The 20351-nt window shown below is 38.0% G+C and overlaps 1 protein-coding gene across 1 annotated transcript in view; it reads left to right on the top strand.

Moving 5' to 3' along the window:
• Nucleotides 1-4446: 4446 nt before the first annotated feature.
• Nucleotides 4447-20351, top strand: part of LOC131233346 (protein NRT1/ PTR FAMILY 4.6-like) — a 21154-nt gene continuing 5249 nt past the window's right edge. Inside the window, exons 1-3 of the mRNA XM_058230037.1 lie at nt 4447-4640; nt 4753-4858; nt 5802-6019. Coding sequence (XP_058086020.1) covers nt 4638-4640; nt 4753-4858; nt 5802-6019 — 327 coding nt within the window. The 5' untranslated portion in view covers nt 4447-4637. The remainder of the gene's footprint in view (nt 4641-4752; nt 4859-5801; nt 6020-20351) is intronic.

The raw sequence follows: 20351 nt of genomic DNA, 5'->3' as shown, positions 1-20351 counted from the left end.
ATAACGGCAAACGTGGATGTGAAACATCAGTAAGATGATAGCAATGTTCTTTGTAATTTCCTACTCCACCTTTGTCCCTTTCGTTAGAAAATTACAAAATGACAAAGGTGTATGCCATAAAAAATGGGCGGTGTGAATATCATTTTCCATTGAAAATGATGTAGTGTGTGAAATAGATATTGTTGTGGAAAATTTCCTCATAAATTTCTATTTTACAAAATAATGCCTCCATGAATAGAATAGCCACGCAAGTGCTCATTGAGAGAGTGAATTACCAAAATGACCTTACTAATTTTTTTCTTTAAAAAGTAATAAAGTCAAGAATTATAAAGCCCATGTGTTCTATGTATTGTATCCAACCTGTCTAATATATGCACCCCATCTAACCTGTCTAATATATGCATCCGAATATGATGATCATCCAAACAAAAAATGAGGCCTATCAAATCATTTGATGGGTAACAAGTGAATTTGGATATTTTTTGGTGTAAATTCTTTTATGGTGTGGGCTACTCAATGATTGGATCCACCATATTTTTTTTTGTTCATACCATTATCATGGTGGGTTGCATAAGTTGGACACCTTGGATGTGATGCACATGCCAACTAGGCTCCACAATTCTAAACTTTAACACTTTCTCAAGAAAAAAGTAGATGGGGCATTTTGGTAATTTTACAACTACAAAAGCACTAATTTCCAACCATGGATACATTATTTGGTAAAATCCTATTTAGTTTATGAAATATTAAAAAGAAAAAAAGAAAAAAAGAAAAGAAGAAGAGAACTGACTTGAAGAGCACTTTATTTTGACAAGGCGCCACTAAGAAAGGGGTGGCCCTTATTGGTACACTGCTGGGACCCACGCATTACAAATTGCCAAATTGCATTGTGGGTCCAATTGCATGTGGCTGGCCCCACCCATGCCTCCCCCCGCACCCATCTCTGTCGGTCTCACCAGGGTTTTTGATATAATGCGGCCATATGCATTGAAGCTAGGATACAGGTGAGCTCATTTGTGGTACACATTGCATGTTAAGAGGTCAGGCCTTAGACTTATCCCTAGTCAGGCCAATCGGGTTCTGATCTTGCCAGATCCGGGTCTCATTTTTAAAATTAATCTAGATTTGACTTGAGGGGTACCAATTCGATCTTTGGACTTGGTTTGGGCTTCAGTTTGAGCTGAGTTAATGTTAAAAGAAGGGCATTCACATGGCTTGGCCTACATAAATAGATGAATTAATCATATACAATGTTCTACTGTAACACATACTTGTTTTACAATATGGGCTCTCTTATATAAATGCAGCTTAGCAAACCTCATTCAGTGTGTGTCTATATATATCACGTGCAATGTATATGAAGAATAGTGAGAGAAATGGGAGAGACAAAGTGACATGTATAGTTACACATAGAGATAGAAAGAAAATGTTGTTAAAATAGTTTTAATTGTAGACAACCAATCTTCACTTTTTATTGTGGTCAAATCAATTTTAGATCTGCCTACTTTTAGGCTAACGTTCTAACAAGGAGCAACATATTTACATAATTGGTTTCATAAAGTCATCTGAAGCTCATATAGCCTTTCTTGCATGCAAGGGATCTTTGGCAGTACTTTCAGTGCAGGATGCATACAATGAGGAGGAAAGAAGTAAAATGAAAAATATAACCAAGTCCAAAGGTTACACACATCTGATTTTTCAAAAGTTTATAAGTCTTCCATGACTGATTGCAGAGTTAAAATTGGCCAAATATTGCTCATATCAGGTAGTTGACATATGTGATATTATCATTAAAAACTAGGTCCAAGATGGTGGACACAAACCCCTATATGCTAAAATCAGATCAGGTCCATTGGTTTATTTGCATGTAGGGTTACCACTGACAACTATAAGTACCTCAAATCTGCACCACCCAAGTAGCATCCAATATAGATAAATTGTAACCTAAAATTTACAATGAATGATCAATCCTAACTGATCAATTGGTGGACATTGAGTGGACGGTAAAAGATGAAATAATTACACATAGCCAAATTCAACAAAAAAAAAGGTCCACCAATGAGAAGGATTTTGGATACGTGACCAATCTAGAGCCAGTGCCACTATTTGGGTTATTCAGATATGTGGTATATGCAATGTATATGCTGTAGGGGAGCTCACACATAATCTAGCTACTGTAAACGGTTTGCATTGTCTCAAAATCCAATTCACACTAGGAAATTACTACAATCCCTAGATTAGGGTGTTTTGCATTGAACGATTTAACTCCTTTTATGGAATTATTCTTATGCTTGTCTATTTGAAATGTGGACCTCAGCAAAAGCCCAATAAAAAAATACCATTCCTTAAACCCTAGAAAGGGGACCGTTCCTGAAGCCTTCGGTAAGAACAATGTAGATTCACGAGTTTTCACTTTAGAATCGCAGCTAATGTTGACATTTTTGGCTCGAATAATGCAACAAGTCCTGGTATAACAGTTCTGATGCTCTCTTTTCTATTAAAAATTGATTTACACCAAACATACGGTGTATATGCTATTATTGGCCGTTTGTATCAAATCAGACACTGGTGCAATTTGGGTCTGACCACCTACTCAAGGTACAAACCTTTGGTGGGCCAATCATCACCACTATTTAATTTTAATCCATTGTGACGTGTAGTTGTAGATGTTGTAGATTTCTTTATTTTTATGACCAGATTCAGTGGATCATTGATATAGAGCACAGTTTAAAAGGTCCCAAAAAAAAAAAAAAAAAACTGAGTTGACTCATCAAGTCAGTTTGGCTTGAACAGATTTCTTCGCGACACGAACAGCTCGGTTTGGGCATGAGCCACTTACGACTTGAAATAAATTCATTGCAATAAATCTCGGCAATCAACTCGAGTTGGCTTAATAAAACTCGAGTCATGGCATAAGAAAGACTCGATTCAGTCAAAATTCAGTTAAGACCCGAAAGAAACTCATCTCGACTCTATACAACTCAGTGGCCTTGAGTTAACTCAACGAAACTCAAAAAATAATAACAATAAATAAATAATAAAATAAAATAAAAATAAAATAATCTACTAAACACTTGCCAAGGCTCAATAGTAATTAATTTTTAAAATTTAAGTATAAAATATCATCAGAAAATTTTCGGAAAAAAGAAGAAGAAGAAACTGGTCTAAGTACTCAAGATTTACCGAGTTGGGTTCAGCTTTTTAAAAGCATGATATGCGGATATAGAGAGAATGTACCCCACCCAACACTTGGAAATATAGCAGGATTGTGATATCATGCACGGATGGGAGCCATGTGACATGACTCAACAAATTGCATGCTTCATGGAGGTTTGCTAAGTCTACACGTATATAACCTTGCCTACACACACAAGCATGAGTACCAATATGTAATATGTGTGCGAGATCCAAGCTTTCTATCAGATGGGCCACCCTGATCAGAAATTCTGTATCAACAATCAAGCTATCTGACTATTTTGGTATTCCGCAATGTGCAAAACAAATGGATTGCTAACCCACTTTTTCTAGTCATGTATACTGTGGCCCACTAAAGGACTGAAACAGCCTGATTGTGAGGCCAAGAGATCTAAATGATGTGGCCTATCTGATGGAAGGGTAGGATCTTGCATACTTTGTTTACATTAGGCATGTGTGCTCGTGTGTGAATGGGCAAAGCTCCACACGCTTTACAAACCTCTATTTGACTTGCTGTGAAGATCATGACAGCCGCCCCGCTTTATTACATGTGCATGAGATAAGTGAAGGAGGGAAAGCATCCGGTATTAAACCCTCACATCTAAGTTAGTTATCCACCACACATGGCATACATCTACATGATCCGGAAAATTATTTATGTGGGGCCCAACCATGGAAATTACAACATTTCCCTAGCCTCCATTGGATAACAGTTTACACTGGTTAGAACTTTTTCTAACTATCCATTTCTATAATCATCAAAACTCACTGAAATGGCATGGCTCGGATCATCATACTGGTGATTCAAACCATCCACGAAAGGACCCAATAGATAAACGGTCCAGATATACTGCACAGTGCACCTCATAACACAGGGAAAATGAGCACTTTTTTTACTTTTAATTTACACCATTCCATCCGTTGAAGAGTTGTCTCCTCTCTATTTTTCACTGGCCAACAATAGTCAGTTTTGGCCCACTAACAAGCTTTAAATGGGGTGGTGAGCCACACAACCTACCTTTTTTCATGCAATTGTGGTCAAATAAAGAGAACCAATAAAAAAATAAACAACTTGATGAGAGGATATGATTCCAATTTTTTACTTTTGGAAGATATATCTCCTTTAACACCAAGCAATCCAAGATAAGAACCTTTCCCTCGCCCTTTTATCCTTTTTCCTATACTTTGATTTGATAGAAACCACAACATTCATTAAATGAGAGTGAAATAATAGAAGAATGAGAGGTAGAAATTCAGAGATGCATGAGGACAGGCCACTGGGTATTATTATTATTATTTAATTTTTTTAATCACTTGTCATTTTCAGTAGGGTCTAGATCTTTCTCCTCTCTTTAAATATTGCACCACCCATCACACCCCTTTGTTTCAATTGTCTCATTGAGCTTCATTCCAATACCACAGATCCAATTGTAGAAACAGAAATGGTGGGTTTCTCATCTCCTTTCTATTATTTCATTCCTTTGATCTTGTTGTTGCATTTCCTTTTGTTTTGAATATGGTATTTTCTTTTCTTTTCTTTGTTTGGGTTTCTTGTAGGAAGAGGGGCATGAGTCAGAGATATGGGTGGGCTATGTAGATTGGAGAAATAGGCCAGCCAAGAGAAACCGCCATGGAGGAATGCTGGCAGCTTCCTTTGTCTTGGGTATTTCTCTTTCCTTGATATATATAAAACTAGAAAAATCAATTCCATTTGTTTGGGTTCGTTTAGATTTTTCAAATTTAGCTGATGGTACTATCATTTTATGTTTCCAATTTGGATTTCGGTGGTTATCCAAACGACTTCCATTGTGAAACTGATAGAAAAACCATCTCCCATTTCGATTCTCCTTTTGTTTTGAGCAATTCCCATTTCAATTTTGTTTATCATGATTGACTGGGAAATGCCCGTGACATGCCAACATGGCACACTTGCTTAAGATCCAGGCCGCTCATCAAGTGGGTCACACAAAGAACATGAACCTAGACCAAAAAAAAAAAAAAAAAAAAAAAAACAAAACAAAACAAAAACAATCATATCAGTGCACTGATCAGATGGGAAATAGTCTGCACCTTCAATATAGACCAACCGACATATTTTCAAAAACTGTTTATTTTCTTACACGTAAGCAGTCCACAACCAGCCCATTTTTTGGGCTAGGACATGTTCATGGTAGGCCCCATCTGATTAATGGCCGCACAAGTGCACGTTTGGCCAATCACCTCTTGCACCTTTACTCGTGCGAATCATCTCATCAGCCCTCATACTGGAATAGCAACGATATGATCTGGTACTTCATACCTTATCACCATGCGAATTTATAACGGCACACATGTGGAGCATACATCTGATAACATAGACCGTTGGATCAGAGAGGTCCGCCGCAGATTGCGCACGCCCGAATATCAGCATGATCAAATGATCACATCCATCCCAATAAGTTCATGGAAATTGGACCGTTAAGTATGCGGTTGTGATGATCTAATCAAATCTGTTTCTGGGTCATGCACAGTCTATGTTGGACTCTCCTTATCCGTTGAAGATAGGTGGGCCTACTTGGGTCCCATACAGCTAATGCATGGATATGAACTTGCAATCTGTGGTGCAGTTGTGGAGGTAATGGAGAATCTGGCATTCTTGGCCAATGCAAGCAACCTTGTGCTGTATTTGAAAGATTTCATGCATTTTTCGCCAGCCAAGTCAGCAATCACAGTGACCAATTTCATGGGGACGGCTTTCCTTCTCGCCCTCCTTGGTGGCTTCTTATCTGATGCATTCCTGACCACTTATCACATGTATCTGATCAGTGCAGCTATTGAGTTTTGGGTAAGAACTACAATCATCTCCTTTCATGGGTTCTTTTCTTTCTTTTGTAACTTTGGGTATGGCACACGTGCCAAACTCACACGTATGGGGTATCTATCTTGGGTCCCACCTCCTGCTCATCAGGCAGGCATCAATCTACGTTCATGTGTGGACCACTGCCAGGCAGTTCTTTTACAGGATGGCATGCCTGATGACTGGATACTGATTTTTTGTGCTAGGTCACTTGCTTGGTGGGGCCCACCTTTTTGACGGATCAGATGCCTCAAACACGTGGGCACGAAATGCTGCATGTAAAAGTGCGCATAGAGAGATGCCTCCGAGGTTCTCAGACCTCTACCGTACAAAAGGAATAACTATTCACACGAGGGCAGCTATCTGATACTCTGACATCGTATGATGCTTGCTACGCAGGTGCCCAGAATTTGTATACGTGGCATACATTAACTCAAAATAAATTAACTAATTTGTGGAACCCACTGTTGTTAAATCATATACCCGAAGTCAGATTTCTTTAACAATCGCAACCTCTGATTTTTGGACATTTGTTAATTGAAATAGGGCCATTGGATGATTTTCACTGCTAACCGTTCAATCCATGTCCACCAACTTAATTGTCACATTATCTAGAATTGTTTTATTTTATTTTATTTATTTATTATTATTATTATTTTTTTTGGGTTCATGATACATCTAGACTTTCTCTCATAATTCAGAGACTTTTAAATGAATTATTTGCATGCCATATACATAATTTTTAAGTGCGTGTGTATCATCTATCACACGCCGTCTGAGTAACAAAGTTTTTCTCACGCAGCTAGTGGTCCGACAGAGTGCGGATACCGGAAGAATTATATATTAGTGAGGCGGTTCTGTAATCCAGACCGTTGATCCGTCTCCTCCTATTGTAGATGAATGATACCCCAAAAAATTCCGGCTTAGAATAATCATAACTTTTTGATCTGTGCCCTACAAATAGACGGTTAAGAAAAGTAGGATAGCCATGGTCCACCTTAAGTTGAGCAGGCTCCAAACACTTTATGCTAGGATCTTCCAATCCGGAAGATTTTAGAGATACCATAAATAAATGTTGGAAGGCAACTGATAAAGGATCTGGATTACCTAAAAGACAAGAAAGGGCCCAGCTTATCAAAAGTCAAAAGCTGAGGCCACGGTTCCTACAGTTTCACGTGGACGGTGGATAATGGCTCCCTTGATAAAAGGTCACGCTGCTTTAACTTCAGGTGTTGCATTTACTTTCCTGACATCGGAATCGTCAAAGATACCTTTTACCAGCTGAAACACCCCAGCTTTATGGGATCCAATATAGTTTATATGTAAATCTACTCCGTCCACCAGGTGAGAAATAATATTTTAACTATACAATAAAAATATCATACCTATTAAACACTCTAGTGAGCCACACCAATAGGAATAATGTAAAACTGCTCGTAAAACCTTCAAGTTAACGTGCTGTGGCCCGAATGGCATTTGCATCAGGCTGATTTTGTAGTCTCATTTCATCCTGGTGTTTTAAACCTGATTAACAGGTTTGATGAAAGATATACATTATGATAGCCCACACAAAAACCTATGGCTGGCATCTCATCCCCCTTATTGCCTGTGGTGTGGCCTAACTGTCAGTTGGATCCCTCTGATTTTTACGTTAGCTACTAGAATCGAGGAAGAACCTGATGAACGGGCTGGATCATATAAAACATAGTGGGCCCACAAGTTTGAGTGTTTTACGCTGCAGTGCTCGTAGAGGATTCCGGTTCTAAAAATCTGCTACTGGTAGTTGTGTATACATGCCTTTATCATTATGATATGATGGTTTTGTATTTATTTATTTTTTTTGTGCATGATACGTCTCTGGCGTATGTGGGACCCGCAGATATAACTGTCCACATGGTTACGTGTGAAGTTACTTTGTTAGAGCAATAATGTTGTAGTAATGCTTCTAACTACTCAAGCCAAATAAATAAATAAATAAATAAAAGACTGAAAAACTTTGATGCTCTGACAATGTTTACGGATAATACACCGTCACTATTCCGCAAACCAGAGGTTAGATTGTTCAGAATTTCTGATGTTGGGGCTGTAACTTAACAACAGTTGGTTCCACGTCTACAATTCTTTAGTGCCTGAGTATCAAGCGTCATAGGCTGGCCGAGTCTGATACAAGTCCACACCTGCATGTCACGTCCTAGTCGTCGTCGTGAACAAATTGCATACGCCTCACACGTGTAGAAGGGCTTGCGAGAGCTAGATCGGAGTCGTTCATTAGACTATCCCGGCAATGTCGATGTGATATCAGTAAGAATCAGACCTATATAATCATTATTAGGTGGGCCACAATTGTACGATACAAATGAATGGTTAAAATCATTATTAGGTGGGCCACAATTGTACAATACAAATGAATGGTTAAGATATATTGACAAAGAGTCGTATGGAATTATATCTGCATGTGTCGCCCAACGGATAATCGTATTTGACTGATTTTAGATGCAAGGAATCTGAAGAGTCAGGAATGACCGATTAACGGCTCTGATCTGGACATGCGTGACTCGTGTTTCACGCGTAAAGAGAGTGCACTCTTGCCAAGGCGGCTGTCTTTTATTTAATTTTGACTTTTTCTTTTGTTGTTTCTTACAAACGAGATTTTTATTTTTATTTTTTCATTTTCCCCGAGGATTACTTAATCATAATAAGAAAGCTTATTATAGTCCGCTGATATTTTATACCTGCCTCAAATTTTGAATTATACTCTCAAATGAGCTGGAAAAATAAATAAAATGCATGCTAAAAAATAAAAAATAAATAAATAAAACGTACATTATAGTGGGGCCATGAAAGTATTAATGTGAGTGTTGTGTACAACACCATCCAATTCGGGTCCCATGAGACTCTGATCAATGGCATAGATCAGCGAGCATGGATCACTAAACCATGGCCCCACGTAATAGACGTATTAAGTATTGACATTGGTGATGTCCTATGGCATAGGACAAGAAAATTCCTGGACTCTAGGAGGATATTATTTGTACAAGTTGTCAATTTGACAACTGGCGTGTTCTTTTTCACCACAGAAGTGGATTGCCCGTTACCCCGGGCACATAGAAAGGCCTCAATAATGTGGGGCACACAGAAATGTCCGTGATAAATCAAATCCGTCCTTTTGTTTTGAAAGACATTAATAGGATAGTATTCTAATAATCAGTCAAATCCAAAACTCATGTGGGCCTACAGTATATCTGAATGGTAATAACCCTATGAACCGTTTGGTTAGTATATAAACATCATGGTCAGCTCCAGTAATGTTTCAACGGTGGATATTTCCGTTCCCACTGTTTCATTTAGCGTGGCTCATTTTAGTTTTGAATCTTCTTAAATTTTTTTTATTCACGTCCCATTTGGTCTTTCAAAACAGATGAACGGAGTAGATCTTTTACATACATCTCTTTGAACTCCACACAGCCCTGGGCACAGGGATATCTCTGTGCCCGGCGTCACAGGGAATCCGCTTCCCTTCGACCACGCACCACGGAAAGGGCGACAACCTTTTTATACTCTGGAAGAGTACTTTGAATGATACACAGGCACTTAGAAATTACTTTGAATTGCATGCTTGGAAGCAAACAAGTTCGCAAATTGTGGGTCCCGATTTAGATGCATCCTGCATCAAAATTCAATCTTTTGGTCATCTGACTATAGGATTGGTGAACTGTAATTAAACTGTTAAACTGAAAATTATCCAATGGTCCTGTTTCAACGACCACGTGTCTATGAATCAAAGGTCAGGATTTTTTTACCAGTCTACTTTTGGGTTTGTGACTTAGCTACAGTAGGTTCCACAATTTAACCGCAGTTATTGTATGCTACGTGCCCATCTCCTCAGTGCCTGCGTATCAAGCATATCTTGTTGCCAGAGTTAGAGGTGGGCATCCAGCAGAGCGGAGTCAAGTCGAGGTGGGTCAAGCTTGCCTTATCCATGATGTACACGAGTTTGAGCTCGAGCTCGAGCTTGGCCTCGAGCTCAACATTGAAGCTTGGTTTGTTTGCCAAAGCTATCGAGTCGAGCTCGAACTTGTTGGGTGAGAGAGTAATGGATTCTGTTCTCGATCCTTCTCTATTGATGAAAATTTCAAAAATCTTAAGAGAATCAATGCAAAACCTGATGAAAAAACCAAGCAAAGCTTTGAATTAGATGAGGTAACCTGTAAGAATCGATCTGTTCTTGATCTTCTTCCACCAGTAGAAATTCAAGTACTAGAAAAGAAAAAGAGCAGAACACAGATCAGAAATCCAAACAAAGAGCTCTAGCCAATCAGATCGTTGGATTTCCTTGAAGCTCTAACAAATCTGAGAAGAACCCATCTCGAATTTTTTGGATTTCTCGCCTAAGAAGTAGATATCAAGAGATTGAAATCATACTATTGTGGAGCTGAAATGAAAACTGGTGGTGGTGGTCAGGGCATGCGTGCAGCTAACAGTGAGCAGAGAGAGAAAAAAGGGAAAGGGAAGGGGGTGCGTGCGGTCGGGTAGAGACTCTAAGGTTTGTTTTTTATTTTTTTATTTTTAAGTTTAAACTTATATATATATATATATATATATATATATATATATATATATATATATATATATATATATATATATATATATATATAAAATATTTAATATATTTATTAAGCGAGCCGAGTCGATCTCAAGTTCGAACTTCGAGTCGAGTCGAGTTGAAATGCCCTCTGGTCGAACTTGGCTTGAACTCAACTCGAGCTTCAAATAATTAGCTTGGCTCGGCTCGAATCGGCCATTCAAGCCGAGTTAATCCGAGCTGACTCGAGCCGAGTCGAGCGAGCTTTTCAAGCTAGCTTGACTAGTGAACTGCCCTAGCCAGAGTATAAAATAAAGTATTCATTTTGACTTTGATTCTTGAGAGTTGGATTTTTTCCTACTGTACAACTCACTTATGGGCCACGTATCTTATTCCGTTCTTACCCTCCAAAAATAAGCCCCTTCAATACGAATAACTTTTCACCGGACCAAAATACTCCGCCATTTCTTCCGAAAGCGGATTTGAGTGGCTGGTGTGTGAAGACGAGCGTTGACGCTCCTTGAACTCCGAGTTGTACTAACGGTTCAAAAGAGGTCAAAGTTACTTGGGCCCCACAGTTTTATATTTATTATATTCACAACGTTCATCCATATTTCGAGATCATTTCAAAACATTATAAAAAAAACAAAAAACAAAAAAAAAAAACAAAAAAATTAATATCCAAAGATCAACTAGACCACACCACAAATAGCAGCGGGAAATTTGATTTTCACCGTTCAAAATTTCACAAGGCCCAGCATAATATTTACTTTCCATCCAATCTATTCGTAAGGTCACAAAGACCCAGATGAAGAGGAAAAACAAATTTCATATTGATCCAAAACTCCTGTAACCACTGAAAGGGTTTCAATGGTAGACGTTCAATTCCCTGCTGCTTTTTAGAGTGTGGTCCACTTGATAATTAGATCTTTCTTTTTTTTCGTCTCAAGCCTTAATACGAGCTCACCAAATAAATGGACGGTTTGGATATAACACAAACCTCATGATGAGACCCACGAAAGCAAGGAGATTCCCTTAGAAAAAATAAATAAATAAATAAAATACTGCCAGATTGCTGCGGCACTACTGCCGCCATGGTAATCTGGCAGTGTGGCAATAGTCTGACAGTATTTTTATTTTTTATTTTATTTATTTATTTATTTATTTTTTACAAGGAGAACCTTTTCCCTTTACATTTTTCTGTGATACATATTGAAGTAAATATGTATATATAAGTATATAAAACAAAATTTCTGTCTTTTAATTCATTTATTTCTTTATTCATTTAACAAGCATATCTTCTAAACTATAATGAGTAACTTGACATATCATATATGATGTTGGGGTAAGAGAAGCTACTTTAGCCAACTAACATGGTTATTTTCTAAGATTGCATCGGGTCGATGGTTGAAAATCCATTTCATTCACTTCGCGGTCGATTTCAATCAGTTCGCGGTCAATTTCATTCACTTCACGGTCAATTTTAATCAGTTCGCGGTGAATTTCATTAAATTCGTGGTCAATTTCATGCATTTTGCGGTCAATTTTATGCATTTCGTGGTGAATTCCGGCGAATTTCCTTCACTTCACAGTTAATTATATGCATTTCGCGATCAATTCCCTTCACTTCATGATCAATTCCATGCATTTCGCAGTTAATTCCTTTTACTTCGCGGTCAATTTCCTTCACTTCACGGTTAATTCCATGCATTTCGTGGTCAATTTTGGCAAATTCCCTTCACTTAACGGTCAATTCCATGCATTTCGCAGTCAATTCCCTTCACTTCACGGTCAATTCCCTTCACTTCACGATCAATTCCATTAATTCGTGGTGAATTCCCTTCACTTCACGGCCAATTCCATGCATTTTGCGGTCAATCCCCTTTACTTCGCGGTCAATTCCATGCATTTCGCGGTCAATTTCGACGAATTCCTTTCACTTCACGGTCAATTCCATGCATTTTGCGATCAATTTCCTTCACTTCATGATCAATTCCATGCATTTTGCGGTTAATTCCCTTCACTTCACGATCAATTCCATGCATTTCGTGGTCAATTCCCTTCACTTCGAATCAATTTCATACATTTCGCGATCAATTCCGGCGAATTCCCTTCACTTCACAGTCAATTCCATGCATTTTTGCAGTCAATTTCGATGAATTTCCTTCACTTCACGGTCAATTCCATGCATTTTGCAGTCAATTTCCTTCACTTCATGGTTAATTTTATGCATTTTGCGGTTAATTCCCTTCACTTCACGGTCAATTCCATGCATTTCGTGGTCAATTCCCTTCACTTCGCGGTCAATTCCATGCATTTCGCAATCAATTCCGGCGAATTCCCTTCACTTCACGCTCAATTCCATGCATTTCGCAGTCAATTTCCTTCACTACACGATTAATTCCATGGATTTCACGGTCAATTTCCTTCACTTCACGATCAATTCCCTTCACTTCACGGTCAATTCCATGCATGGAATTAACCGTGAAGTGAAGGGAATTTGTCGGAATTGACTGTGAAATGCATGAAATTGACCATGAAGTGAAGGGAATTCGCTGGAATTTGTCGCGAAATGCATGGAATTGACAGTGAAGTGAATGGAATTTGCCGGAATTAATCGCGAAATGCATGGAATTGACCATGAAGTGAAGTGAATTGACCACAAAATGAATGGAATTGACCGTGAAGTGAATAGAATTCGCCGGAATTCACTGCAAAATGCATCGAATTGATCGTGAAGTGAAGGGAATTAACCGTAGAGTAGATGAAATTATCTAATATACAAACAAATTACCATTCCTAATGAAATCACTATTAAGAAGACATCATTTACTACTAATTTATGAGAAAATATACAAGACATCATTTCACCTTGAATGTTTTACAAGTCATCATTTACAACAATTTACAACATTTCACAAAATTTCTTAATTCCTCTTATGCCTAAGACAAATATATCATATTTTGTGGACACTTAGGAAATCATAGGCTATTGAGTTCCTAAAGCTGGGAGTGAATTTCTGCAAGTCTATTTTTGACAAAATTTGATCGTTGCACAAAATGTCGATATATTTCATGACAAAAATGCCACAATCGTATCTGTTTATATTCTTTGGTATAAAAGTCTCTTCTCTGACCGTCTAAGCCTTCCCATCCAACGCAGATATATCTTCTGCAGCATAAAATAATATAGGTAAGCCCTCCTTCATCAGCTTGATATGTTCCCTGTATCGACTGAGTGCCCTCAAATATAAACTGTCGACTATGATGATTTCTCGGTCTTGAGTGTGAATGACCATTAGGTACCAATGATTGTTGGCATAGTTGACTGGTACGTATGCCTATCCATGCTTGACAAGATAAGATATCATTATAACAAGATAAGATATCATTATAAAAATTATAGAAATGGGTACACCGAGCATTGAGAACTTCTAACGACATTATTACTTGTTTATACTGCCACATGAGCTTCTGCCCTTTTCAAGGTTTAATAATGTCATTCACGATGAGTTTCTCTACTTGTAATAATGAACGCGCTTCGTCGCTGCCAATGTCCTGATACATTCTCAATATCGATATTTCCAGGTCGAGACATGACTATTACAAACAACATACCAAATTAGAACATATATCATATAATCAAATAACATAATAACCATGATCCAATTAATACAGTTATCAGAAAAAATGTAGGGCAGAACTTGCAGTCTTGAGTATATAAAGTAGGAAATGAACCGTGCCTTCTCTCTAAGAAATCAACATACTTGTCAATAGCCTAATCAATAAAGATGGCGAATTAAGCTCTAGTCTAATATAAGAGTTGAATACACATAAATGTACACAATTCTTTCATTTTCTCATAGTCGGCGGCGTTGCTTGGAGTTGTTTGAATGACAGAGATGGAAGTGAATGGAAAACACTTGTAGACATACGACTTTACCACTCTCTTAGTTCTCCTCCTATAGGCTGGAGTGGATTGCAGTGATTTCTCAAATATATCAATGTCTAACGCATTCGAGTGTTGAACATCCACCTCTCTGTTCCCCTGGTCCCTACTTTCCAATTCCTCATCCTCCTTCTCATTCTCTAACTCCTTTTCCTTTCAAAACTGCATTTTCTCTATAAGAAATGCATCCATCTGCTTCTTCAATTCCACCTTACCCTCCTCCAAATCTTCTTTCTCCTTCTTTTATACCTCATTCTTGATCCTCAGTTCTTTCTTCTCCCACATTAGCATTTCTCTCTCCATCTTCAAAATCACCATCTCATTCAACACTTCCTTCTCTAACCTCAAGGCTTCTTTCTCATTTAGCATTAGTTCCATCTCCTTGAGTACTACTTCTCTCTTTCTCTCTCTCTCTGTCCATCGATTCTTATCTCTCTTTTAGCATGTGTTCCCTCTTATTGAATTGTTTTTCCTTTTGCTTCAACTCTTCCCTGTCTCTCTCCAACTGAAGCCTCTCCACCTCTAGCTCCTCCCTATCCTCCCTTGACTCCCCAGTCAATTGCAATCCCGCTCCCTCTCCCTCTCCCTCATCACCACTCTCTTCCTCTCCCCCTTCTTCTCCCTCTCCCTGTCCCTACAAAATGAAGCAATGGATATATCAAATATGTAACATATCAAAGTAGATATAAAATATTAACATAAAAGAAGACTTTTATGACATCTTACGTCAGATCTATCACGGACCAAACGAACAGCCTCCGTCTCCAGCTTCTCAATGATGAGTTCTAAGATAAAAACTATCTCAGTCTACAAGAGAACACTATTCATGTTCATGTACATAAACATATATATAGTTCAATGAGTGACCACTTAGCTTCGTAGAAATTGACTTGCATCTTCACTCTTTAGTATTTGATGAATCTTCTTATACTTCCAACCCTTCTATCCCCGATATTGTATGAATCTTGAAATTTGGGAGGAAACGTATGAAATGATACATTCTTAGAGAGTCGATACTCTCTCAAGATCTCATATCTATTATAATGAAATGGCAAGATGATCTTAAATAAATATATTTTGCCGAGTCGGCAGTCAGTTTTTGACAAATTCCAAATGAAAGTACAAGACTTACAAGTGAATTTCCATAAGTTTTGGGACGTTTGACTTATTTATCAGTCAATTTCATGAAGTTGTCGGTAAATTTATACAAGGTTGTCGATAAAAAAGATGTCAATATCAAGCAGTTATCGGTCATTTTGACGAATTCCAAGTCAAAGCGGTTGACTCATAGGTGACATTCCCCAAGTCTGCTCCCAATTTCACTCAGTTATTGGTCAATTTTTTGAGTTATTTGTTGCATTTCGGCCCGTGAAATTGACCATAAGTGAAGTTAACTGAGGACTGAAATTGACCAGGAAGTGAAGGGAATTGGAATTGACAGTGAAGTGAAGGGAATTGACCGTGAAATGAATGGAAATGACCGTGAAGTGAAGTGATGAATTAACCGTGAAATGTATGGAATTGACCGTGAAGGGGAATCACCAGAATTGACCTTGAAGTGAAGGGAATTGACCATGAAATGAATGGAATTGACCATGAAGTGAAGGGAATTGACCGTGAAATGGATGAAATTGACCATGAAGTGAAGGGAATTGACCATGAAATGGATGGAATTGACCGTGAAGTGAAGGGAATTGACCATGAAATGTATGGAATTGATCGTGAAGTGAAGCGAATTGACCGTGAAATGTATGGAATTGACCGTGAAGTGAAGGGAATTGACCATGATCAAATGAATGGAAATGACTGTGATGTGAAGGGAATTGACCGTGAAATGCATGGAATTGACCGTGAAGTGAAGGAAATTGACCGTGATTTGAATGGAAATGACCATGAAATGAAGGAAATTGACTGTGAAGTGAAAGGGAATCGCCGGAATTGACCGTGAAATGCATGGAATTGACCATGAAATGAATGAAAATGATTGTGAAGTGAAGGGGAATCGCCAGAATTGACCATGAAAAGCATGAAATTAACCGTAAAGTAAAGCGAATTAACCGTGAAATGAATAGAAATGACTGTGAAGTGAAAGGAATTGACCGTGAAATGCATGAAATTGACTGTGAAGTGAAGGGAATTGACTGTGAAGTGAATGGAAATGACCATGAAGTGAAGGGAATTGATCGTGAAATGCATGGAATTGATCGTGAAGAGTAATCGCCGGAATTGACTGTGAAATGCATGGAATTGACCGTGAAATAAATGGAAATGACCGTGAAGTGAAGGGAATTGACCGTGAAATGCGTGGAATTGATCGTGAAGTGAAGGGGAATCGTCGGAATTGACCGTGAAATGCATGGAATTAACCATGAAATGAATGGAAATGACCGTGAAATGAAGGGGAATCGCCGGAATTGACCATGAAATGCATGAAATTGACCATGAAGTGAAGGGAATTAACCATGAAATGAATGGAAATGACCGTGAAGTGAAGGGAATTGACCGTGAAATGCATGGAATTGACCCTGAAGTGAAGGGAATTGACCATGAAATGAATGAAAATGATTGTGAAGTGAAGGGAATTGACCATGAAATGCATGGAATTAACCGTGAGGTGAAGGGGAATTGCTTAAATTGACTGTGAATTGAGTTATATGTTTCTTGCAGTTATGAGTCGAATTTCACTTAGTTTTCAGTCAATTTCATTCACTTTGCGGTCATTTTAACTCAGTTCACGATCATTTTAACTCAGTTCGAGGTCAATTTAACTCAATTCGCGGTCATTTTAACTCTGTTCGGAGTCATTTTAACTTAGTTCACAGTCATTTTAACTCACTTCGTGGTCAATTTAACTCAATTCACGGTCAATTTAACTCAGTTCAGGGTCAATTTAACTTAGTGTGTCCTTGGTCTATTAACTCAGTCGGTGCTCGGTCTCTTTCACTCGATCTTCGTTTAGTTTCACATCTCATTTCGTTTTTTGTTTCAAAAATCTTCAATAAGGACTATTTAATCATTGAATTTGCTCATTTATCAGGACATACCGTATCATTCAATGTTTAAAAATAAAGAAAATGGATTATGGACCATGCGCATATATAGTATAATATACAGTGGGGTCCACAAAAAGAAAGCAGGGTTTCGAATGTACCTACTGTTCGAAGCTTCTTAGATGAGGGGGCTATTTTCGTCCTATCTTTGGTTCACGAAAGTGGAAAATGACGTGTGTGAGGTGTATATTCTTGACCAAATAAAGTTATATTGAAAATGAGGCTTTTACTCTTACGGTAGACAGTTAGAAAAGGGGAAAGAAGAAAGTAGTAAAATGAGGGTTTTATTGCTAAGGTGGACAGTTATAGAAGGGGAGAAGTAATCAGAAAATGAGATTCTTCAACTAGGATGAAGGACCATGAAAAGAGAAGAAGAAAAACCTTAATTTTAGAAGGAGATGCGACTGGCAACTTTCGAAGGTGCATCGGGTAAGAGTAGGGGCATTTTCAGCCTGTGAAAAGTTGTCCGTACAGCACAGGCTTGTTCTTGGAAAGTAAGTATAAGTGGGCTTAAAAAGGCGCCTGGGCCATAAGTGGGTCGTACGGTAGGAAAAAACTCTTGGAAAATTGAATTCTCAATCTGAATTTGGTACTACACTGGAGTATGATATAACAGCTACTCCGCTGATTCCCAATTCACCATTGATTGAGAAATGGGACCCACTGAGTACGTTGGGGTCCATTTCACAGGTGGGCAGCTTTAATATCAATCGATGATCAGTTTGGGCAAGGTGGATGCACAATAGTGTGATTCTTGCACCATAGCCTATCCAATGTGAGGCTCATCTGAAATGGGCCATCACGCGGGACTCAAATCGGATTCGGTTTTGGTAGTGACACCTCCAGTACCCAGGTAGGTACTGATCAGTGCCGGAAAAGCCCTGTGAGCCTCATCATGATATATGTATTTTATTCATTCAGTTACAAAACTCAGGTGTACCATACCACAGGAAATAGCGGTGATTGAGTGCTCACCATTAAAACTTTTCTGTGGGCCAAAAGTTTTGAATCAAGATTATATTTATGTTTTACCTCCATTCAGATCTGTGTGACCTAATGAACCGATTGGATGGCAAATAAACATTACAAAGGGCCCTAGGCAGTTTTTAATGATGGGTATTTAGTCACTGTTGTTTCCCATAGTGTGGTCTACCTGAGGTTTATATCTACCTCATTTTTGGGTTCTTACACTTAAATGAGCCGATAAAATGAATGGACGGAGTGGATAAAACATATACATCATGGTGGGGCTCAAATGGGTACTGGAGGGATCACTACAGAGTCCGAGTCCAATGAAATGGATCCACTTTTCAAAATTTTCTGTAATCACGAGCAGAAGGTGTGAGAGAATCCTGAAAGCTAAAGCATGTGAACCCTTCCAAAAGAAAAAGGAAAAAGATGGAAATACTAATTGCGGTAATAAAAAGGATCCAAGCGAAATAGGCTGGCACGTGGAAATTCATCAGACGGTCGTTCGACAGTGACCACTCAGGTTATTTCTGAAAAATCAGGCCAATCCTGTTATCAGGTTGGTCACATGTACATCGAATTTGGACCGTTGAGTCTGTTTCTCTCAACCGTACGTTGATTTGTTTGGTACACGTGCAGACCACCTGATGATCATATCAGAAATGTAACCTGGACGGTGGGAATATCCTGATGAGCAGCGTCCATATTGTACGCGTGTGCGTTGTTTCCACGTGCAAGGAAAGTGCACGTACAGTGTTCACTTACCAATTCTCATGAAGATCATAGCATGAGAGAGAGTTTAAGCGGCTACCTTTATAGGAGTGCTTGGGGCAGTCGGGGTGGTTGATCCATGTGTAAAATAAAATAAAATAAAATAAAATAAAACTTTGCTGATTGTAATTTTTCAATAAAGAAATTATCTCAATTCAGTATCATAAACACATAAATGAAAAAGAGCTCATTAGAGATATTGATTTTCAACCATGAGAGAAGAAAATATTTTAGACCGTGTGGTATCTCTAAATTTAATAAATTAAAAAATTTAGAAGGAAAGTAATTTCTCCAAAACTAGGCCCGGAGGTAAGAAAAAAGTGTTTTAAACCAAAGTCTTCAACTTATGTTTAGAAAGTATAATAAAAAATTAACTCTAACATCTTTTAAATTATGATGGTAATGGAGTGTTTTGAATTACTACTCCCTCATAATAATAAAATTAAACCTTTCTATCAAGTAAATCAAATATATAAGACCTCATACTATAATCCTCCGCATGGGAATCTCATTTGGTGGAATCTCATTCCACCAAATCTAGAAACGATTGGTCTAATCTCCAACTGCTTGTCCTAAATCGTTGATCTTATCATACTCAATTGATATATGTTTGATTTCATCTGTACAAGAGCACATATTCCTATGATACAATTGTGACATATGCTTATTTTATTTTGAGGTTGAATGCATTTTTATCCTGGCAAACTTAATTGATTAAAATTCATTAAAATTATTATTTTTTTCTAAAATAGTTTACAATAAAATGTAATTGACCATTCGATCTAATCCCTTAAATAAGTCTCATGTGCATTATTACCATTATGTAATCTTTTATGATTTTTCTATCAACTATCTATGTGAATGAATCTTGATTCGGTCGCTCTCTTAATGTATTTCTGATGTAGCTGATCAATTTATGTGTATGATCTTAAGAATGTTCATCAAAATAGCATTACCTTATCATGCCATTCCTAGGTAGCACAGAGTAATAAGAATATA

This window comes from Magnolia sinica, chromosome 18 (genome assembly GCF_029962835.1).
Source record: "Magnolia sinica isolate HGM2019 chromosome 18, MsV1, whole genome shotgun sequence".
NCBI lineage: Eukaryota > Viridiplantae > Streptophyta > Magnoliopsida > Magnoliales > Magnoliaceae > Magnolia > Magnolia sinica.
This window is presented reverse-complemented; position numbering and strand designations above follow the sequence as displayed.